At 41.1% G+C, this 24584-nt stretch overlaps 2 protein-coding genes across 2 annotated transcripts; one reads left to right on the top strand and one right to left on the bottom strand.

Moving 5' to 3' along the window:
- The first annotated feature begins 8573 nt into the window (after window positions 1-8573).
- LOC120294517 (dehydrodolichyl diphosphate synthase complex subunit NUS1-like) lies at window positions 8574-12655 on the top strand. Its single transcript, XM_039314647.1, is given in 7 exon segments — window positions 8574-8599; window positions 8982-9054; window positions 9056-9224; window positions 10247-10308; window positions 10697-10895; window positions 10993-11089; window positions 12562-12655. Coding segments are annotated over 7 exon segments (720 nt in total).
- Window positions 12656-21748: 9093 nt separating this feature from the next.
- On the bottom strand, window positions 21749-24335 carry LOC104452188 (WAT1-related protein At4g08300). The gene is given in 8 exon segments (XM_039314646.1): window positions 21749-21950; window positions 22064-22215; window positions 22318-22476; window positions 22641-22890; window positions 23524-23605; window positions 23608-23639; window positions 23964-24026; window positions 24133-24335. Coding segments are annotated over 8 exon segments (1143 nt in total).
- Window positions 24336-24584: the final 249 nt, after the last annotated feature.

Below are 24584 nucleotides of genomic sequence, written 5' to 3'. Positions count from 1 at the left end.
TTTGCTCTCTCTCGCCGGCCATGGGCAAGGCTCGACCCTCGCTGCTCAGCCTCGAGGGCGACCTCACGGCCACCGGCGAGGTGGCCGGTGAGGTTGAGGTTGACCTCGCTAGGTGTCGCCTCTGGCCGGTCGCCGAGGTCTGGCGACCGGCTAGAGGAAGAAGAGGAGAAGAAAAAAGAAAAAGAAAAAAAAAAAAAAAAAATTCAAAAATATTATTAAAAATTGTCCACGTCAACCGACCGACGTTCGATCAAGCAAAATCCGGCCGAAATTAGTTGGAAAAGACTGAATTGACACAACATAAAAATATTTAGGATTTAATTAGTACCAAAAAAAGGTTTAGGAACCACCGTCCTCGGCAGTGCAGCTGGCTTGGGCTCTCTACTCCTCACGAAGGGGAGGAGTTCGAATCCCAGATGCGTCGTTAGAGATTCGCTGGCTGTCGGCTTACGGGGTTCCTTGGGTTACCAAAAAAAAAAAAAAAAAAAAAGGTTTAGGACTACATTGACACAAATACAAAAGGTTGAAGACTTTTTTGACACTTTTCCCGAAACATGTAGGATGATGCCGAATATGGTACCGCCTGATTGGACCAAGCAATTAAGCAGTGATTAATTAAAAAAGAATCAAAAGAAGAACATGGAAGTCTTAATAACTAGAAAGAGATGAAGCAACGCAAACGAGGACTCGTACGGATTTGTCGACACTATTCTTTTCGACACGTGCATCGTCGTCGGACAAAGCAATTCTGCTGCCCGCCTGTCTTCCTTCCTAGTTCCCACGCGTATGACACCAGTGTTTGATTAATTGTTTTTGTTTTAATTTCTTTTGAACAAATTATATCATTGCTTGATGTCGGTTAAGCACTCTTCATAACCTACAAAAGAAGGAAGAGATTATTATTCGTGAGATGGACACATTTTGGTTATCCTCATGAGATTGCCTTGATCAACCGACGAATCCTAAAGAAAAAAAGAAAAAAAGAAACAGGTTCATTTATAGTGTGTAAAGGTGCAGCAAGGGACAGTGAAAATTCGTCATTTTTGCACAAAACTATTCATAAAAGGACTTTGGTAAGCTAAAGGAAACATTGAAGGAAGGGTTGTTAAAATAATTAAATATAAAAACTCACATTCATCCTATAAGTTAAACTTTTAGAATAATTGGTATTGATCCCACAAAATATCACCCGATATCAATGCTGGGGCTCCTGAGTACAAATCTTACTAAGCCCCATTTGTCTCCATAATTAAATTTTCATGCTTAGGCAAAAGACCAAACTAAACATGATGGGGAGTGTTAAAGTAATTAAATATAAAACCATACCTTCATCTAATAGCTTAACCTTTTGGAATAATTGATAATGGTTTTGCAAAATCTCACAAGAGGGGGAGTGTTACGGTAATTATGGCAATGGTCTCACAAAATTTCACAGGGTTACCTTGTGTCGCATCCCTATTGATAAGAAGATTGCTCTTTATTTTAAGCAAAAAAAAAAAAGAAAAGGATTTTCATTGCGCACAACAAAAGGAATTATTTATTTACACAAAAAAATAAATAGCTTTTGCTTATTATTGGCAAATGATCGATGAGAGTAGAGTTTGATGAAAAGCATAAGTCATCGACGACGCAACGTGAAAGCTATTAATGAGAGCCCGCAAGATTTAGAAAATTGATCGACATAAAACATAACCATTGGGTGGTTATGTTCATTGCCGCTATTTTAAAATCTTTTTTTCATAAATTCTTATGGATAAGTGTTATAGGAGTTAATGTATAAGGTAACTTCTTGTAACTGCCATTAGAATGTTATTTGTTTATTTGAATTCTAAAGTTGTAATCGTTATATGTAATTGTTGATTTGTAAACTTTCACATCAAACTCTTTGTAAAAGCCCCAATCAATTAATCAAAGAACTCAATGTTCTCACAAATTTATCTTTGTCTTTACTTTTTTTTTGCAATTTATCTTTTTTGCAATTTGAATATCTTTCAATTCCTATACTTTAGCCGTAAATGCATATATCTTGTCATCGATTAAATTCGACCTTACATCTTAATTGCAATTCTTGTTGATTAAATTCCAACGTTCATCTTGTCATGAATTAAATTCTAGCAGATGTCTTTATGTCATCGGGCTTCATAATTGATTAGATTATGATGAAGCATATTTGTTCTTTGTGTTCCATTGATACAACTCATGTCAAGAATCGCCACAAAATCCATTTCCTCTTCGTAAAAGAAAAAAATCATTGCAAAGTATTTCGTGGATGATACAATTTCGGTGAAACACTATTAAGATAAATATTATATTCATGCATGTATGTATTTTCACAAGTATATTAAGACAGTGGTATAGATGATTCTTCATTTTTTGATGGTTAAGTACTATTTGACAACAAAATCTTTAGCTTTTTTCAAGATCGTCCGGTCCAAATGTGACATAGCCTTCACGACGTCCTAATCTCCATTCCAACAACACTTCGATCTCCATTTTAGTATCGGAACTCACTATGAAATTGGGATGAGTATGTCGAAAATATAGTGAGCATACCTTCCCTATACGAGGAAATGACCACTTTCTCACCAATTTCTGCTGCAGAAATTTTGTTTGTCCTCTGGTGTGTTTTTGTCTGTTTTGTTTATATCTAATACACAGAGTCCATCACAGTAAAATATCAAGATTTCTAACGTAAGCGAAATATTCCGTTCCCCGTGGTAAAGGCTATAGGAAAATAATTGTGGTGTTACAAGCATTTTCTTTCTGAAAATAACGTGACATGCTTTTGGAATTAATGATGGGAGGGACGCGTCTTGGGCATCAGCCAACGCACTCGAGCTGTCGAAGATAATTTGCGGAAAGTAACAAAGAGAAAGTGCCCAGCGGGTGGGAACAGGGCGCCGTACCAAATAAAATCTCACATGCAAGTCAAGCCGTGCATGGGATTCATTGCATGCCCACGTAAGCCAAAGAAAGTGCGCTCCCCAGCGACGCAACATGGACCTTTCATAGTTTGGAGAAAATAGATGCGTTCATCCTTCTCATCCTTTATTCTATACTTTTTAGAGAGAGAGAGAGACGCGGTTTTGGGAGATGCAGAGACAGAGGAGGGACAGCTGGTATTGGCGTAAGGAAAAGTTGCGATCAGAGAGACTGGGCGTATTGATTTTTGCGTGTCTATACGTATGGAGATTGTCATTAGCTGATGCCCACTCTATATTTGAAAAATGGTCTCGCGCAATATCGCAGCGATACCCTCTCGAGCACTCCCATCATCCTGTGCAACGCCATCCTGGAAGCTGCCTGCTCAGAGAATCCCACGTCTCTCTCTCCCCTCGCATCACACGCACACAGGCACTGATGGACATCTAGTATTTAGTTTACTGGTAAATCCATCGAGTAGTAGGTCATATTGGGTCGGATATGATTTGCTCCAAATTAATCTTTTGAATCCGTTTTAATATATTTTTATGTAATACAAACTTAGTGATTTATATCCGATCCGATCAATTTATATTGCTAAAACACTTTCATATTTAACTCAATTTAAGAAAACTCATATTCCAAATTGATATGAGAAAGCAGAGCAAGGGCGACCGAGATTAAGCGAGTGCAAGGGAAAGTGAAGAGTGAATTATCGAAATGGATTAGGTCTAAGTAGATTATGAATCTATCTAACACTCATTTACTCAGTATAATAAATCCATATAATAACCCAATCATCAAATATGGGTTAGGAGATGAGTTTATAACCAATTTTAATAGATAATTATTTACTAGTAACATTATTTGTCACTGCAAGGTTTGGTGAAACTTTTCAACGTCTTCCGCAAGTGAAATAAATACGAGATCTTTACTGTACATGCATATACAACCCTTTATGAGCAAAAAATCCTACATGCATATTAAGTAATAGATTGCTATTCCACACCCGCAACTAGGCGAACGCCATTTGGTGGATAGAGATTTGTAAGGTCCGCTCACCCAAACATTAAGATGCATATCATGCTACACAAGTCATGTAATTTTCCTTTTTTACACAAGCTTTCTTTGTTAATGATCTGAGTAACCGATTTCCAAAAACATAGTATTGTGGAGAAAACTTATACAATAGATAGATTACATGATCTGCGTATCAAATACTAGTTTGCAACCTAGACTTTCATTCGAGTGAACAAAATCGAGCTATTTGACTAATATGTGCTAAATCGAAGGAGGATTTGCTTTGTCGGGGTAAATTTGAGTTTGAGATTGTTGTTTCGAAGCGTGCGCACGTGATTAAAAATTGTTGGATTAAAGATTATTTCCCTTCGTAATTGTTGATTTGATTGGCAAACGTCGGATGTGAAGTTATTGGATTAGATGTTTACTTTGTTAAAGAAAAATAGAAAAGTGGTCTCGAGATTTCCTTTTGAGAATTTTTATATTGCGTCTGAGACTGGGGCCTGCGTTGCTGACGCCGCCACAGTGACGTGAGCGACGGAAGAATGATGCGCTGCCGTCAGGAGAGAGGTGAGGGCGTAACGGAAAAGAATAACGCAAGCGGGGTTCGGGCAAGGCAGAGAAGAAACAAAGAGGGAGAAGGTTACGGCTTTGGGTAGACGTGTTTTGGGCAGGAAAGGATTTTTTTTTTTTTTTTTTTTTGAGAGGAGTGAAGGTTTTTCCTGGATTTTGGGTGAAGGTTGCTTTCCCTCTCGCGGCATCGCCTCAGTACCTTCCCTCCTACTTCTGTTCGTTGGGAAAGCATTTCATCGTGAATATCTTTCACCGAAGCGGCAAGTATTCGGTTTTTTGTTATGGGGACCGGGTTTTGTGCAATTTCAAAAAGGAAGTGAAAAAATATACGTTACGGTCAATAAAGTAAAGGATAAATAGGAGATCAACATGCCATAAAAGGTAAATGTGTGATATAAAGAAAAAAGATAGTCAAAAGACATGAGGAATATTGTCCAAAAAGTCTTAAACATATTGCATTTTTGTTAATTTAGTTCTAAACCTTTTAATTTTGTCAATTCAATTCTAGATCTTTTCACATTTTGCCAATTCAACCCTAAACCTTCAATTGAGTCCATTCACCTAATTTTGTTCGAAAATTGTTGACGTAGACAGCTTGTGTTGATGTGGCAATTTTTTAATAATATTTTGATTTTTTTATCATTTTTCTCTCTAACTTCTTTTGCTTTTTTTTTTTTTTTTTGGATCTAAGGACAGCAAGGGTTGCAGCCCTGGGTGAGGTTGTTGGGCCCCTCACCAGCTTTGGGTGAGGGCTTGCATGCCTTGAGCTAGATCTGGCCAAGTGAGGGCTCGGTTGCCCTCGCCTTGCTTGTGGCTAGTGATGGTTGGCTGGTTATCCTCGTCAACCAAACTCCAAACCCTTCCTCCCCCTCCCAAAAAAATCAAAACAACAAAGAAAAATAAAAAATAGAAGACAAACAATAAAAAAAAATTCAAAAAATTATTAAAAAATCATTAAAATATTATTAAAAACATGCCACGCTGTCCATATCAACAAATTCCGACCAAGATTAGCTGAACAAACTCAATTGACAAGAAGTGAAAAATATTTAGGATTAAATTGGTAAAATAAAAAGGGTTAGGGCTGAATTGAATAGGTTTAGGACTTTTTAAATAGTTTTCCCAAAGACAAATGTTCTTGTGATTGTTGATTTGTCAAAAGGTCTTTTACAATTGTGCCTCTCTGGCTATTTATAACCTAATTTATAAATAATCACTTTCTAGCAGTTATCGACTTTAATTTCAAGTTGTTTCTGGAGACTTCGGTACTGCTCCATTAACCGCTTCGCCGTATTGTTGGCACTGATTTTTGAAACTGTTTCCATTTTTGTCATCTTATTCTCGAGTAGTTATTAGTCCTGAGTCTTTGGCACCCTTGACAACGAACGGCCTCATTACACATTGGGCCTAATGGGCTCCTCTTTAATTCTGGGCCCAATAAGCCAACTTTTGGGCGCCAACAGCTTCATTCCGTCTTCTTTGTGTTGAAGGCTCGGGGACGTGCGGTTTTGGCAATCCTTTTGTTTAGGGGTGATCGGTTCCCGGTTCGGTCTAGTTCCACCTTGGAACCAAGAATCGGATCGGGAGCACCGGTTTCCCAAAATTGCGAACCGTGGACCGGACCATCGGTTTCGGTCCGGTCCGGTCCGGTCCAACAAAATTGGCTCTACTTTTTTGCACTAAAGAGTGACCGCGTTCCGGACCGATTAATCCAATTCGGTTCTCGGGCGATTCAACAAAACTAATCACACATGTTTCCACGTGCAAAATATTCGAACTTCACTTGTGTGATTCACACTTCGTGTGTTTCACACTTAACTTTAACCATGAAGGCCGTGAATAATTTGGCTAAAGGTTGTGCTTAGCTTAGATTTTATAGACAATCTCTGCTCTTTGAATGTTTGGTCGATGTGGAACTCTTGGAGGCTTGAAGTGCCTTATGGGTCTCTTGGAGCCTTAGTCCCACATCGAGTAGAAGATGAAACCGACAAAAATGAGAAAGAAAATTGACAGAAACTGAGAAGGAATTGGAAGAATTTTATGTATTGTGTATTGATGTGTTTGTACATGTATTACATGCCTATTAATAATACAAGAAAAGAGTACGATAGGAAAGAATATACAAAATATGTTGTTTCCTATACTACTGTCCTAATATCCAATCTCATGGATTCATAGAATCAATTAATCCGTATTTAGATAATTAGAATAAAAAAAAAATCATATTTCCAATGGAAACTAACAATGAGATTTTTTCTATAAATAAAAGAGTAACAAAAATAGTTTTAATGGTCTCTTGGCCACATAAGATGATGCTACCTCAAATTGCAATTTTAGTTGCAATAAGTTATCATGTTTATATATTTTATTAATTATATATATAAATTATAAATAAAAAAATTTGGTTCGGTCCGGTTCTCACCTTGGAACCGTGAACCGGACCGACCGGCCACCGGTTCCAAGATTAGGAACCGGGAACCGGACCGCCGACCGTGGGAACCGCCCAAAACCGGCCGGTTTGGTCCGGTCCGGCCGGTTCCCGGTTCGGGCAGTTTCCGTTGCACACCCCTACTTTTGTTGCTTCATGTGCAATATTCGCCTCTACTCAATGCGCGATCGAGGCATCATTCGTTTCTTCCGCTACGTACGCTCTTCGTTGTCGGTGAATCTGCTAGTCTCGGCTTGTTTGCTTTTTTCCTTTCTTGTGAATCGGGTGTTAGGGGGTGACGTGGTGGAAATGCTGATCGGATTGTGATGCTTGTTCTCATAGGCGAGTAGCTCTTGGGCAGTGAGTACAGCCCTTTGGCCGCAACAAGCAATGCTCTGTAAGTTGAGGTTGTTAATGATCGAGCTAGTTCTCTGGTCTAGTCGATGAATTCCTCTTGTCCAAAGGAAAAAAATAAAAAATAAATAAAATTGGAGGGAACCATTCGGTAAACGCAATCTAGCTCAGTTTTAGGATCAGATGGGCTAGTTCTCACCAACTCTAGATTCAGAAATCGGACCAGACCGGTTGCCCTAATAACTACTTTCCTTATCAATCGCTCTTGAATGGAAGGGGAGGGCTGTTCGTGATATCGGACAATCCAACGTCGTCTTTTGTATCTTTCCTTCAAAGTCAATGCGTAATTCGATTCGGACTATAGCGTGATTTATCGCGATTTCGGAAATCACATTACTTTTTTCACGGTGAAAGATGGTGTCTTTAGGTAAAATCCGGAAATTGAAGCTGTGGATTCTGTGGAGTCGGGCAAAGTTGACCGTTCCCCCGCTCTTGTGCTGCTTCCTCTTTCGCTCGCGTGATTCGAGAGAGAGAGAGAGAGAGAGAACCAGTCTTCCGTTCAGATTAAGCGCAGGCGTTCGAGGAACGACGGCGAATTGGTTCGTCGCTCCGCTTCTTCCTCTCTGATTCCGAATTCATATTCGTTGCGTTCGAGTCGACATGAGTTGACGTTATCGTTTTTTGTTCTCGGCGGCTGTTTTCTATTTTTGTTGCCTGAATTTTTTTTTCCGTCTCTCATTCTCTGCCCATGTGTGGTTTTCAGAAGCATGGGCAGCGCGAGCAAGATGCGCAGGCCGAAACGTTGGACTGCTCAAGTGAGTGCTGGCTCTGGCTCACGAGTTTCTTCAGTGAATTTGGAATTGGTGCTGTTTGGATTGACAATTTTAGGGTCATCCTGTATTGCCTTTCTTGATATCTTGTCTCAGCAAATGTTAAGGGAGGCTGGTTACTGCTGAACCAGAATATTACGGGTTCATTGTATTTTCGGTTGGTTTCTTAGGAAGGCAAGGCCGGAAGACAAGGCGAAACACGGCGAAGGGCACATGTAATTAACATCTGGATCTGCATGCTTGATCAGGATCTCTAAGGGCGATCAACAATGAGGGTCGCTGGGTGGCACAATCTTTTCCTTTAACTAAGCACAAAATGAAGAGAGTATGATTTCCTTTTAATAATTAGATTAGCACTAGGAAATTATACGTAGATGGGTAGGGAGCTGAATTGAAATTTGTAGCGTCAAATTTGGCTCATTTACTTTTGCACTCGGTGGGAAGAGATGGCCTTATCGCCTTTTTTCAGGATGTGAGTACTAAAACGTGCCAGTTGCACTGTAATAAAGATGAGCAGGAGCAGCTGACCAATATGCAATGTCTATGTTCTTCCCTGGAAGGACATGAGACGTGTCTCTTTTACCAAACGAAGGATAGAATAATTTGGTCTCCGTGGCGTCAATCGGGCCGCTTGTTGCTTAGGTAGGACATGGGTGGCTAGAATCTCTATCAGGATAGGCTCATTGTAGATTTTAGGGATGATTTGACTAAACTTCGCGTCTAATCCTCGTCACCTAATGTGTTTGGATATCATGGCAAGTCGGAAGTTTCAGTCTTCGACTTATTTGGCACTTTATACAGTTTATTATCAGTGCATGTTTCTCTGTGCTGGGATTCGCTGGTGCATTTGATAGTTATCTCATCTCAAGTGGACCGTTGAAGAAATATAATGACCTTAATCTGGGGAAGCTCCGGTATCTGGCCAGTGGCCATTGTGGTGGATACTGAAGCTCGGCAAACTTCGAAAGTTATTAAACTTCTGCAGTGGCTGTCTGATATTGGCATGAAACCTATGAAGCATGGACACATTGTAGAAACTTCCATGTTGTGTCGTGTCGGACATGCTTGGACACGTAGTCAACACGTGTCAGATTGGGGTAAACTCTTCTTGACATGTGTCGACACGCGTGTCCGGAAGACAATGGAGGGAGGAGGCGAGGGCGAGGGAGCGGAGGTGAGGCCACAAGTGATGGCAAGCCTGCAATGGCTAGGGAGGGACAAAGTAAGAGTAAAGACTGAAAAGGAAGAGTAAAGACTGAGGTGACTTAGAGGGCCGCGACTGTGATGTTGCGATGGAGGGTCGGTGGCGAGGCTATAGTTGCGAGGGAGGAAGGGTTGAAGGTGAGAAGACAAGTGATTGTGATGAGGACCGAGAGAAAGCAAAGATGGAGAGGAATAGGAGAGGAAGATGGTCATGCGAGGAGGAGAAGGAGGGCGGCGGCTAGGGTTTTTGAGGGAGGAAATTCAAAAAGAATTTAAAATGGGGATTATGATGGATTTAGTGTGATTTTTTCACTTTGGAGGGAGGGGAAAGTGACAAGTGATGGGGGGAAAGAAACGAGCGAAAGAAAACTGAAATAAATTTGGGGAGTGGGGGTTGGGGTGGACCTCGAGAGGACTTTTTTTTTTTTAATTAGAAAAATATATAAATGAGGTTAAATAAATAAATTGATTCTAATTTCTTGTTAGTCATTAATTTCATCAATAAATTTTGTTAAAATTAGAAACATATCTCCAAACATGAATACGCATTAACTATGAATGTCTTTTGAATTTCCAATGAATAGATTTATTAATATTATTAAAGTAAATTCATTGTAGGTTATTTATTTATTTATTTATTTATTTGTGAATTTCAATCAAATTAATTAAAAATAAAAATATTCACTTAATATACAACGTGTCCCAATGTATCGGAATTATTTATTTTTTAGAAATGATGTGTCGCATGTCTGTGTCGCTTGTCGATGCCATTTAGGCATGAAACATGTATGTCTATATGATGAAGAAGGTGAAGATGCTGTTTTATTTTCCATTTAATGTAAGTCCAGTACAAAAGTTTGTGATGCTGTGGAAGTTACTCATGCTGTACCATTGACATATTTTTGGGAGGGTTTAGGGGTCTTGCAGAAATCTAAGGATGCTATCTTGGAGAAGTTGAGCCGTATTAGATTATTTGAGGTACTGAATATTGCATGTATTTTTTTAACTTTGATGCATCTGCATTTGGTATTCTGCAATGTGCTCAGTAACCGAATCTCATTCGCATACATGTTGCTATGTAAACTGAACTTTATTTGGTATGTTGGTTTGATTAATGAGGGTGTTGTGGCACTTATGTGGGTTAGGAGCATGAATGAACTGAATGGTATGTTTAAGACTGCCATATGCTAGGGTTCTGCTGGTTGCTTTCTTTTGACTTTACATATTTTTGGCTAATCCGAAATGATAGTAATCAATCTTTGAATTATGAAAAGTAAGTAACCTTTAAAATTTATTCCCTTTTCATGATTTATCCAGCATGGAAATTTTAGTCCTTCCCAATGATATTAAAATCTCCTATCCGCAGGAAACTGATGAGATGTTACCCGTTGACAAAAAAAAAAACATGACCCTTGAACTTGCTTCACCATCTGATGGGAGGGAAGCTGTGGCAAAAGCTGCTAATTTACTTTTCTCAAAGCATTTGGAACTGAGAAATACCACTGAGGATCAGGGGGAGAATATTTTTACGGAAGCTCATATGACTGAGGCACTCAGAGCTGTTGGTTTGTGTTGCTGCTCATTTCGTTCCAGGTTTAAAAAGTTGGGTTTTTCTTTTAACAGGCATCGTTTTGTGAACGTGCACCATTAATCTATGTATAGGTTGTAGTGGGCCAGATCCTGACCTCCTATTAATTTATGGACCTGCAAGATGCCACTTAGGTTTCCCCCCATGGAGGCTCCGATATACAGAGATTGTGTGAGTTCTCATTATTCATTATCTCCACGAACTTGTACTTCTTTTCGTGATATTCATGCTGTCTGGAGAAGCTCCGAAATTGGAATTATGGATATATACCCTTTTTTTTTCTTTTACATATACAAAACAAGCATATGTGCAGAAAACGACGATATAACCATTTGGGCTGGCCAAACGGAAGATCAGGGGGCGGAACGCCCTTTCTCTTTCCCCACCTTGTGAAGAAAACCATTTACCGTTGATACTCATTTTTGCCACAGGGAGCCAGGCTCTACCATTCTCACATATTATAAGCGTGGTGGGGCCTGATCTGCCTCAGGGATCAGTGGCTTAGTTTACCTCAGGGATCAAGCCGAGCCAACCCATGTGGGTTGAGGTACTGCCAAAGGGAGTGAGTTGAGAACGGAAGAGGCTCATCGAAGTAGTCGAAAAGAGCTAGGTTAGACTTTGATTCCTGAAAAGTTGTAATGTTATTGGAATTACAGGAAATGTTGGTACTTATACCTCAGGGAAGATAACTGGGAGAAAATGCTCAATTACCTCGGAGATCCAGCAAATTAGTCAATTAATTTTGGCCGGTCCATCATGCCACGCAACTGTTGAATAAAAAAACCCTGGCAACTGTTATGACTGCATGACGTCCTTAGTTGCATTTTGCAGTCAATCAATGACCGGCCTATGGATTGCAGCCCAACATTGTTTCTTGTGTTAAGGCTGCATCTGCTACGCAACAAAAAATCATTTTATTAGCCAGTGAAGCTACGATATTTGTATCTTCTCTCGGAACTCAAAAGAGAAGTATTGGAGCCTATAGCTTCTGAAGCGACAAAATTGCCTTCTGCTGGACGTTTGACTGTACTGTCAGTGTTCCTTTCGTTTGATTTTCTCTCTAGGGGTTCCCTCTTTTTGCAATAAGGCCCTAGCTCATTGACTGCTAATTAAGTTGTTACAACACCTTTTTAATCTTAATTATCAAAATCTGCCGATTTTTTTTTACTAAAGGGACCCTCATGACCCAACGTTAGTTTTGTAACCTGAATCTAATGCCTGTAACGTGCAATAATTAGACGTAATCTCAAAACCTATCTCCTTCAGTTGTGTGAGTTTTGTCTGGCTTTTAGTTATTTCATGCAACTTTTGACAGTGCTTATTGTGTCTTGGATGTGAAATAATTGTCCAGAGTTGATCGATATTTCTAGTTTTGAAATCTTTTAGAATTGGACGCTCTATATTTGTAATATCGTCATATTGATGGGTATGAATGTTAGGACGGTCTTCATTATGTAGTTCTCATTTTGTCGCATTGAGTTTGGTATACGGCTCTTTTTTTTTTGCTTTCTTTTCATGAGATACATAGGGCATAGCGAATGCTCTTCGTTTGATTTATTGGTCTGATGTGTGAAGTGCTCCTTTTCCTTGCTCTCTTTTTTTTTTTTTGCCCCTCTAAACCGTATAGTTCTCTCTTATTGCAGACACATGGGACCCTTGAACTCCATGAAACATGGTTCATTAATGAAGGCAATATACAAATTCACATTGGTTCGCCAAAATTATGGTATGGGATGAGCATGTTTTCGGATATTTCTTCGAAAATGAAAACTGCCATTGGAGACAGTTTAATCTGCAAGGTGGATTCTAGTGTCCTATCACCTCTGTTCCGGTCTTTTAATGAAATTTGTTTCCATTATTCTTTACCGATCAAGAGTACTTTCCTGAGATAAGTTTTTAGTTGGAATTTCAAGCTACAGTTAATGACTGTTGGCTAGGGGTGATCAGGTCCAGGATGGGTAGGGTCCAGACCTGAACCCTGTACTCGACCCTGTTATAACCGGTTTCATTTTTTTTGGACCCTGTATCCGACCCTGTTTGCATTGGACCCTGTACCCGACCCACCCTGTTTATATTGGAACCTGTTTTTTTTTTTTTTTCAAAATAAAGCAGCTTTTTGCTAAGATAAGAAAAAAGATGCTGTAGTGATACAAAGCGCAATATAGAGAGGCCCATTTCCAGCATGATAGCGAAAAGTTGGGGGGCGGAAAAGATCATTTAGCCGAAAATGGAGACACATTCAACCTAAAAATAAGGAATAAAAGGAGAAAAAGAAGAAAGAAAGAAAGGAGCTACCTCAAGAGTGCTTCTGGGGTAGTGAATGGACCCAAAAATGAGGATCCTTCTCTGCCCATTAATTTTAATGGCCTTAGCATCATAAGACACGGAGGCTGTCACGTAATACGTAAAACCCATGAAGCCGCACCACCACAACCACATTCCACATTAGACTTTGGATGTTGAAAATAGAACACATAGTCTTAACTCAAGGAACTGCGTTAACTTGTAAAATCAAGGAACCGTCGCCTCCACTGCTAAGAAAATGTAATAGCTACTCAAGTGTTAGGCAAACCTTCATAAGCAGATGGTCATGGAAGATGGGAAAGTTGCAGCTTATAATTTTCCAAAGTATACCTTAAAGAACCATCAAACGATATTTTGAATATAACAGTCATTGAGAATACCGCTAATAGTAATGCACTTTAGTGATACAGGAGAAAAGTTTATTTCGTTAAGCTTATAATGTTTACATCGAACGCCCCTTATATCTCTATTCTCAGAATCGCAGCACATTGAGAGATCGTTCCTAGGGGAAAAAGATTGTCACAAACTTAACGCAGGAAGCACCAAGCTTGAGTCCCAAAAACTTCAGCAACACCAGAAGAAGACTGCAGACAATTGCTCTAAACTCAATTTTCACAAACGAGCACTATTCCCAACTCTAACATAGAAACCTCAAATAAACTGGAAATGACATAAGCCCCTAGCATCAGGCCGACACCGACCGACCAAAACACTTCAAAATCACACCTTTTTGTAATATCACAAAAATACCCGCATTCACATAATGAATATCGATTGAATTCCAACTTGAGACGCGCTCGCGGCGGTTGAGTAAGCCCGAGGGGGAAGGCCAAAGCCCCGCGAAAAGAAGCCAATGACGTCGTGGAGCTTGACGCCCCTGGCGGATACCGAGGCGAGAACATTAGCTTCGCGAAGTGGTGGGCCAGTCAACGGGTGAACGGAGTTCCCTGAACCGGAAGTGGAGCCGGGGAGCGATCAAGAACAGAAGAGGGCATAGGCAGCTCCAACGGCGGCGGAGGACCGTTGCGGAGGAGCCGAGGCCGCGTTCGTCGTGGCAAAGGCGGTCTTGGTGAGCTTGGAGGTGCTTCTCCCCGTGGCCACGGAAGGAGCATGAGAGGGTTCTGAACTGGGTATTGAAGGAGGAGGAGAGAGAAGAAGGAGAGGGGATGGCGATTCAGTGGTGATGCTTGGGGAGAGCGGATCTGGCGATGGCGCGTCAAAGGAAAACCCTGAGAACAAATTAGGGTTTTGGTCCTTTTGAACTTTTGGGCTGCCTTAAAAACTGGTTCCCGAACCGGTCGGTCGATCCGGTTCCCGGGTGGATAATCCCTCGGAACCGGTTCTCGGACCGGTTCAAATAGGATCTGAATTTTGGGAACCGGTTCCCGGACCAATTTCAATCCGAATGAGTTCTTGACCTTGTTTTCTGGGTGGGCCGGACTAGGAATTGGGTAAACCCGGTCCGATTGCACACCCCTACTGTTGGCTGACAATTTTTCGGTTGCTTCTGCCAACAGGGAAATGAGCCATCTACGAGAAGATCAAGATCTGGTCAAGGCGAGTGGAGATTTATATTTGGGAACAACATTGTTTTACCGTATTTATAGATTGAACGGGTATATTTTGTACGAGCACTATGTATACTGGAATCTCGGGGAAGAAAATCTAGTCTGATGGTCCTACATTGTTGTTAGCTCGATCAAAGTCGGAATCATGATTATGGGGCTTCGACATCTTGGATTTCTTCGAATGGGATCTGAATATTTCTTCGCCATTTACATTTCTGTGTATTTGTAACTGTCAGGAACAATTGGTGATTGAATAAGTTTGATCTCTTTTCTTCCACTAGATTCTCTCACGCTCGATTGAAACATACTGTTGGGAAAATATGCCTTTGAATTGGGTAGAATAATGAAGTCGAATCGAGTAATCAAGTCGGACTTTGAGGCGTGATATCACTTTCTTTAAGGATTTATTTGCCCTACAAAGTTGCTAATGGTCACCGGCAAATTTCCTCAAGGATACAATAAAGTCTCAAATGAGAATATTAGATAACAATTTTAGTATTTCTCCAAGGTCTTTTTAGAAAACAATTAGAAACAATGGTTGTAGCTTTGAAGATGTGTGAACGTACTTATCTTTATCTTTTGAATAGAGGAAACCCTTCAAAAGTTACAAAAGAACAAAGGCAACCTTCCGGGAAAGGTTGCAAAATGAACAAGTACATTTCAAAGATTACGTTGAAAAGACATAAAAAATTTGAAATTAAATAATAATAAATAAAAAATAATCGTAACTTTTGTTAACAGTCGACTGTTTTAACAAGATTTATAATTAATTTTTTATAGAAATAAATCCGAATTTTTTAAAAATAAAAATAATAATCGTCGGTTAGTGTCAAATCTCGTTAACATGTGCACTCACATCTTTTCGATGTGGGACAAGGCATCTTTTCATTTGTTTTATAAACAAACTACCAATAATCCCCCACTTTGTTTGGAAAACAAAGATTTCAAAATTAAAATTTTAAAACCATCCAAAATTTTAGTAAGATTAATATACATACATAAAGATCTCTTTCGAGTTAAACCTTTACTTAGTGCAAGTATCTCAAAGCTCTATCAAATTGACAAGTAGCTCGACTTTAAACTTGTACTTTTTTGTAATAGAACCGGACATACCGCATATACACTAACCTCTTGTTTCAGCGAGAAGTTCTATATTACTCCATACTATTATGGTCTTGTGCTTGATCCTATTTCATGAACTCTCTAGAAAGCAACCCTCACTTTCGTAAGAAGCAGCACCATTTCTAAGTTCATGTAGGTGAAGTATCTACCATGTGTTTCTGTTACTATCAACACATTACAAGTTTGTACTATACTTCATTAAGAATTTAATTCAACCTACAATACGCAACAGACGATATTGACTTCTCATATCGGGACTACGTCAATATCAAACAATAACATTCAGTAACTTGTTCTTACCCATTAAATCTTATAACTAGTGATGTTATAGAAAAAAGGTCGAATTACCATTACTGGTGATTTTAATTAAAGGATTTCAGCCTGTTTCTTATGAGGTCATTATTACCATGTCTTTTAGTTAAAGCCTTTGTCAAGGGATCTACAAGATTATTACTTGACCTCACATAAACAATTATTATGGTACCATCTTTAATCAATTGTCTCACATATTCATGTCTTAAACTAATATGTCTAAACTTATAATTATAGGTGCTATTATAAGCTCTTGCCAAAGTAGCTTGACTATCACAGTGGATAGAAATAGGAGGCATATGATTAGGTCATAATTTGATTTCCAACAACAAATTCATAATTTATTTGGCATCTTTCCCAATTGCCGCTAAAGCAACAAATTTAAATTCTATCATTGGGTAAGTTATGTATATTTGTTTCTTGCTCGTCCAAGAAACAACACATTTAGGTAATGTGAAAATTAATCCATTAGTGAATTGTTTATCTCTCACACTTGTAATCCAATTAGCATCGGTATATCTTTCTAATATAGCCGGATTATCATAGAACAATAAGATAACCCTCCAATGTTCTATATTGGATTACTACTATTTACTCAACTTGCATATACAAAAAGTAATATCGGGTCTAGTATAATGTATCGCATACATTAAAGACCCATAGCACTCACATTAAAAAATCTCTACCAGGAATCAAATGGAGTACTCATATCTTTGAAGCCAAGATACTTAAATTTATTTAATATCTTTTCCATGTCATCACTTTGGTTTAAAGAATAACCCCCATTATTATTATTATTATTATTTAATTTTAACACCCAATAAAGTATCTACTTCACTCAAATCTTTCATTTTAAAATGAAAGTTAGATACTTTTTTGTCTTAGTGACTCCAATCACATTGGCCCCATAGTCCCCTTCGAATACCCCCACTTCAAGACTATTTTAAGAGGCAATTAATCGAAATTATGCATCATCAAATTTTCATCCTCAATGAAATACATACATCAAAATAGAAAACCAATGCAATTATACTCTCTTGGCTCATTTATGTTATTCCATATAATCAAATCTATGAGGGGCAAGGACAACAAATATAGCACATTAGAACCAAACAAGGGACACCCGAAAAACCCATTCGGTATCTTCAGATTGCCTCCATAAATAGAGCACTACATATTAGCTCATGCATGTAACAACATTCTCTAACAATTCAGTAAATGCGAGCGAATCAAGTATTGAGGTATCAAAAGTGCATAAACATACCTCATTTCTTCATGATATTAAATTTCTTGAAGCTCTCGTATCATCCTTCTTAGGACCCACCACATCACAGGAAGGAAAAAAAAAAATTCCATTGCGAATCTACCTAATTTGTCAATGGTATCTACGATGTGACGGATTCCCAAACTTAATGGTCAAATGTTGCGATAGCAAGAGTTCTTCACTAGAGGGGAATCAAGAGTCGATGAAGAACTTCCTCGACACCGACACTTGAAGCATCTCATCAATTTTAGGCTCGGGCAAAAGCCGCTTGTCCTTCATCTCCAGAAATATTTGTGCACTTCCTCTAACTTTCCACTCAGAAAGAGTCCATGATTCAACACAATATAAGAGCTTTTAATTGGGTGCATTCAAATTCGTCAACAACAAAACCAAGAAAGTGTATCCGAATTTTGACCTCAAAACAGGCGAACGTTCGAACAAAAACCAAAAGGAGGTCATAATTTTTCAAATGCAGGGCCCAAAAAGGACGTGCTTCTATCAATTAGAATCAATTCAGGGCAAATTAGTAGAGAAAACGATGGAGCATGAAACTAACATCTCCTTTTACCATGGCAAATTTAGCAAGAGATAATCCCATAAGAGAAATCAGAAGGGACAAGATCAATAGGGCTACACCAGGAAAGAAGCATGCGGCATTCTATGCGACCAACACCCATCCCTTGTGATCACAAGGCGATGGTCCTCTAAAGTTGAACAGCAAAGTAACCAACAATTACACCGAGAATCATGTAAAGGAACAACATACCTGTGATAAGCGTCCCACCAAAAGCAAGGGACATGAACCCGAGCATAACAAACAATATGGTTATACTGCCTTTTAAAGGCCTTAGGCCCCGTTTGGTTCAACTTTGGGGAATGACTTTGCATTTCCCCAAGTATCCTTGAGTAAATGAGCATTTGGGGAATGCAAAGTGTGTTTGGGAACTCATTTTTGTGTGTATTTTGCAAAGTAATTTTGAGGTGAAAAGAAAAAGGAAAAAAAGAAAGGAAAAGAAAAGGGAGGAGGAGATGCAGCTGCTCGGTAGTGGGGCTGGTGGGGAGGCTGGTGGCGGTGGCGGTGGCGGTGGCGGTAGCGGTGGCGGTGGAGGAAGGCGGCTCGCCCGAGGTCGCCGACCTCGGGCGACACGGGTCGCGCGACCCAAGCGACGCCGCTTGAGTCGCGCGGCCTCAGCGACGTCGCCCGAGGTCGAGCGACCCAGCGACTCCGCCTAAGGCCGCGCGACCTCGGCGACGTCGCCCGGGTCGATTTCTCCCTCCGATCCTTCTCCGGCCTCCAGTGTAGTGCGTTCTTGAACTCGCGACCGTTGTCATCTTCTTCCGATCATCGTGGGTTTCGGGAAGGATTTTCTCGCCATCGTTTTCTGGGGGTGTTGAGTGCCGCCATCACCGTCACCGTTGGCGGCGTCGCTTGGGTCGCTCGACCTCGGCGCGACCCGGGCGTCGCCCGAGGTCGCGCGGCCTCGGGCGACGCCGCCCGAGGTCGAGAGACCCGGGCGATGCCCGAGGTCAAGCGACCCAACGACGCCGCCCGGGTGGCGCGACCGGCGATGCCGAGGTCGCCCGACCTTAGGCCACCTCGCCCGAGGTCGTGCGACCTCGAGCAAGGCTTCCGGCGCCGATCTAGCCCCCCGGCGGCTAGATCCGGCCTCTCGTAGGCCGAGCACCGCTCGCCGGCCGAGCTTCGTGAGGAAGAAGGAAGAAGACGATGAATAGTGTTTTTCGAGGGTAGAAAAGGAAAACACAATTATTAATAAGGGCAATATTTGAAAGAAAAAAATTCATTAAATCCTAGACTAGCATTCCGAAAATGCCGAAAGCCCAAAGTAGGTCCGGACTTGCTTTGGGCTTTCAACATTCCAAATGCCGAATAGAGACTTGAAAAGCCGAACGAAACGCAAATTTTTTTTTCCCAAGGGGCTTTGAGCCCCCAAAGTTGAACCAAACGGGGCCTTAGTGTCCTTTGAAATCAATAGTGTAAAAACATTTTGAAATGGTTAGCAGAATAGAATCAAATGTCCAGTTGACCAAAGTTATGCATGCATGTGCTGGAAGCTCGGAGAGGCCTCATGAGGAGACATGGGGCACCCTCCTTGATGGTTTTATTTGTATGTTGATGGGCCTAAGTGGGCCCATCTACCCATATTGGGCCTAAAAGCCCGGTCCGCAAGAAAATGGCCAATGGATGAAGGGTTGAGATATGAAGAGGTTTTACGTTGAAGAGGTATGTCTTTTGGAGAAGACGTAAGAGAGAAAAGAAAAGGGAACATACCCTTTCAACGTATGTACGTTTCTTTTCTTTTCTCCCTCTCCCAAAACCAACGCAAGTTTTCTCCCCCTTAAGCAACAATATGCTCCTTAGTAGACCGGGATTAGATTCTTCCTCGAACTTCGGTGTTTAATCTGTGGACAATAAGTTACGCTCGATTCCGTGGTGTATCTTTGATTGGTGATATATGTTATTCTTGGGCTCGTCTTCCGTATTCGTTTTTGGGGTTCGATTTAGTGTCGAATTCGTTTTAGGGGATTCAGGTATTCCCAACACTCCTTGCAGACGGTGCGCCAAGCCATCTATCTCCTTCTCCTTCCAATGCTTGACATCATACCTCATAATCCAAATCTCCTCCATCTCCTTTGCATATCTAAGAGCTTCGTAATTGACTTGACATCTGAGTCATAGGGGTTGCTTTACAGCATATTTGGGCGGTAGGGACTCGACAATCTCGGTGTCGTCTTTCAGAACCTAAGCAAGCAAATTTCTTTCCCAAATCTCTGGCTACGATAGAACTCCTGCACAGAACTAATCCCGAGGCCCTTCTTCATCACCGCCACGACGCGGTTCGTGATACCCCGAATCGATCCGCAAACACAGTGCCGCCTCCACTCCCTCTCCAGCACTCATCGAGCCACCGTACGGGCAATCCGAAACGCCAGAACGCGTCAGAATTCTAGACGAGAACGAGCGGTGGTTCGGAGAACGCGCGGTGGAGGAGGGGAACTTACACTTGAGCGAGGCGGCGTATTGAGGGTTGCAGGGGGAATCAGTGATCCTCGTGGCGCTCGGGTTTGGCGGCGTTGAAGCTTGGGACGCCATTTTTGGGATCTCTCCGTTCGCCCTCTTCTTCCTCTCCATTTTTTTTTTTTTAGCCTGCATATCTCTATATATGGTGTTCCCACAATTGTAATGATATCTAAATCACCGCTCATACGAAGGAAGAGCCTTCAGAGCAGGATCAGAAGCATCGTCCAGAGGATGGTGGTCATCCGAGGAAGACAGCATTGCAGGGTTTGTGATTTCGACGATGTCCACTTGCTCGGATGGAGGACGTAAAGAATTATTATGCAGCCTTGCCTTGTTGAATATGAACACCTCTAACTCGTTCTGTGCACTTCATCCACTTGACTCTATTGTTGCCAAATAAATCCTTAAAATTGTTAGGAAAATATGGCTTTGAATTGGGTGGAACAATGAAGTTAGATCAAATAATCAAGTCGGACTTTGAGGTATGATATCATTTTTTTTAAAGATTTATTTACCTCAAAGTTGATAATGGTCACCGGCAAATTTCTTCCAGGATACAACAAAGTCTCAAATGAGAATATTAGATAGTAATTCTAGTATTTCTCCAGGATGGTGTAATTTATTTCAAAAGAAAACGAAAAAATGGAAGAAGATGTGTGTTTGATCTCAAAACAAACGTACTTATATTTGTCTTTCGAATAGAGGCAACCATTCAAAAAGTTATCAAAGAACAAAGGCAACCTTTCGGAAAAGGTTACAAATGAACAAGTACGTCTCAAATATTACGTTGAAAAGACATAAAAAATTCGGAATTAAACAATAATAAATAATAAATAATCATAACTTTTCGTTAACAGTCGCACTGTTTTAACCAAATTTATAATTAATTTTTTATAGAAATAAATCCAATTTTTTTTTTCAATAAATAAAAATAATGATCGGTTAGTGTCAAATCTCGTCCACGTGTGCACTCACATCTTTTCGATGTGGGACAAGGCACCTCTTCATTTGTTTTATAAACAAACTACCAACACATACATCGGTTCCAAAAACTTTATTATTCCACATAAACTCTAGATAACATCCTCTTGAGTTTACCGGTTCTACATGCGAGGCTCCAACACGAAAAGGAACGGATTGTGCTGCAATCAAAGACGGACATTATTTATCATGAGATTCGCGATATCAGTGGTATATTAAGACTCCTGGTGGAGATGATTTTATCCGGAAATCCTTGGCATGTCGACTTGTTTGTTGACTTCACGCCCTCCGTTGCTCGTCCTGACATCAGTGATCGGCAATTCGGAGGTTGGAACTTTCTCATCCGGCATCAAAGCCGCCGTTGACTCGGCTTGACGTTCCTTGCTCTTACCCCACAGCACGATGTAAAGGCCGCAGACAATGAAAATTGCCCCAATGATGCTGGACCGAAGGAAACGATACAACACGAGTCACAGATTCAGTAAAAGCAATTTCCATCTGTCTAGGCTGAAATTCCAATCCGGGAAATCATAATGAAGCAGGTGTTTTCGTACCTTCCGAGGTGAAGCTTCTCGGCTAACACGATGGCGCTGAGAGCAGCGGTGATGATCATGCAGAGCGGGCTAAAAGACGTGACGAACACCAGCCCTCGCTCCTTGATCACCACTCCTTCCACGTAATATGCTATTCCGGAGCAAACCACGCCCTAGAATATTTTCCAAGAACATTAATCTAGCGAAGAAGCTCGCAATGTAAGATTCTCGACTCTTTTAGGACAAGCAGACGCATCGAGTTTCTTTATACTCACGGAATAAACGATGGCGAGCAGCCTATAGTCCCAGCCAATTCGCCAGACACTCATGTCGCGCTCCATCACGAGCGCAACTTCCGCGCCTTCCATGGATCCCATCAAGCATGTAAGTGCTGTCAGGGAGAGCTCTGCTGGGTACTTCTTCGACGTAAATGACTGTACCACAAGATCACAAGAGACTTAGAAGGTAGCTTTTTCTGAGACTCTCTGCTTAAGCTCATTGATCACATTTGGTTTGAAGAGTAAAATCCAGAATAGCTTTGTTTTTCTCTAAAAAACAAATTTGCTAGGATGACCTTACATAAATTTTCAAATGTTACCTGCAATATGAAGAAGCCGGACCAACCGCAGCAACTGGCAAGGAGCGAAAGCGTGCCGCTGACCCAATGCTGGTCAGTTGACCCATGGGGGCCGCCGCCACCTGCGTGGTGGTGGCTCGTTCCACCCGACCGTACGAAGGCGACGATGGGGCCTTTGTACAGCGTCATCACCATCGCTCCGCCAACAGTCACCGCTGTCCCGATCACTTTAGCTAGGCTCTGAATCTTCTTCACGTTCACCTTCTCTAACCTTTTAAAAAAAAAGGCACAAATTACTATATTATTTGCTATAAATGAGTTTCCCACGTTTCGATTCGTTGAATTGACCCGTGAGCTACAAGCATGAAAATGTTTGTTTCCCATCTTCGGGAGACTGTATTGAAATTGCATTCTATAAGTGTCACAGAATGAGCAAGTATTAGACAGCCAAGATTGATTTCAGAACTGATTTGCAAATTATGTACTCGTTTCAATCAAGAATGGTTTCCGGATGTTAATTCTAGAACACCTTAAAAAGCATCGATCCACACGCGCACACATAATTTTTCCAATTGACACATTAGTGTTGTCATTCGCTACCGTGTGAACAAGTCATGTAACCCGACACACGTGTTATTCCTCGGAGCGTTTCATAAAGTTTCAATGCAAGTGATGCAATGATCCGCTAGTTATCAGTATTATGTTAGCTAGCCACTAGTTGTTGTGGGTGGAATATTCATCTGGGCTGCAATAAACAACCCAGCAGAGAAAGTGATGGACATATACTATTCCCGGTTTTTGGAATGACATGCATCGATTCCTATGATATTTATCGGACCCGCAGCGAATAGGCCGGATTTCATTTTCTCAGCAGTGTTTCCGTAACCGAGGATGTCGATAATACCTGAAGGTGAGCGCCATGATGAATGTGATGGCGGGGAGATCGTTGATGGTGGCTGATGCGAAAGTTGCGGACGTCGACTTCATCCCACGCAGTATAAGTTCTGATCCAGCACCGGCCTTGGAACCAAAAAAAGGAAGCTAGCTATCAGATCCCGGAAAAGCTTGCCAGATTTCTCAGGCAAGAATCGAAAGCCTTTATGTGATTTCTGTTGATGTGAAGTAACATCATGGTGAGAAATGCTGATTAATGAAGTTAAAAGGCCATCTATCGCATCTCCTCGGACCTCGCCGTCACTCAATGCCGTCTATCTCAGCATTCATGGATTTCGCGAGTTATTTAGTGTCTTGTGTGATACTTCAAAACAACTTAGTTTTTTTTTTTTTTCCTTCTTTCGTTTTAGGTTTCGAGTGATGTGGAATGGGGAAAGGGAAGAGCATTACTCGAGGAAACCGAGCGCCATTATCCTCAGGAAGATCGGGAGGGTGAGCTTCGGCCGTCTTTTCCTGCCGCCAAAAAGTTAACAGCCGACACAAAGAAAGTCAAGTAAGAATGAGTCACGCACGTTCGAGCAAAGTACAGATCTCAGAGTTACAAAGAGAGAGTAGGAACCTTTCAAGGACAAAGGCGAAAGGGGCGATGAGTAGGGTCGCCACAACGTAGCGATACACGGCGAGGACGTAGTGGTTCATGCCGTGGTTGAGAGAGACGAGGGTGATTATGTTCATGCCGGCGTACCCGAACTGCAACGACACCATTGCCAAGTATGGCTTCGCCTTCTTCAACCCTGACCAGAATGCCCCATTCTCTACCATCTCTCCCCCTCCTTCCCTCCTCTCTCTCTCTCTCTCTCTCTCTCTCTCTCTCTCTCTCTGTGTCTCTCTCTCTCGCTCTATCTCTCAAGTACTTCCTCTATGTGGGTCTGTGCTTTAATTGGAAACACGGGCCTTCTTATAGACAAGTAAAGCAGCACAGTAATGAGAGAAGGGGGGGAGAGAGAGAGAGAGAGAGTAATTTTCTCACCTCCACATTATCCATGCATGTCCAATGGAGCACTCCCTCTC

Source organism: Eucalyptus grandis, chromosome 6, assembly GCF_016545825.1.
Source record: "Eucalyptus grandis isolate ANBG69807.140 chromosome 6, ASM1654582v1, whole genome shotgun sequence".
NCBI lineage: Eukaryota > Viridiplantae > Streptophyta > Magnoliopsida > Myrtales > Myrtaceae > Eucalyptus > Eucalyptus grandis.
Note: the sequence above shows the minus strand (reverse complement) of the source record. Positions and strands in the feature narration are given on the sequence as shown.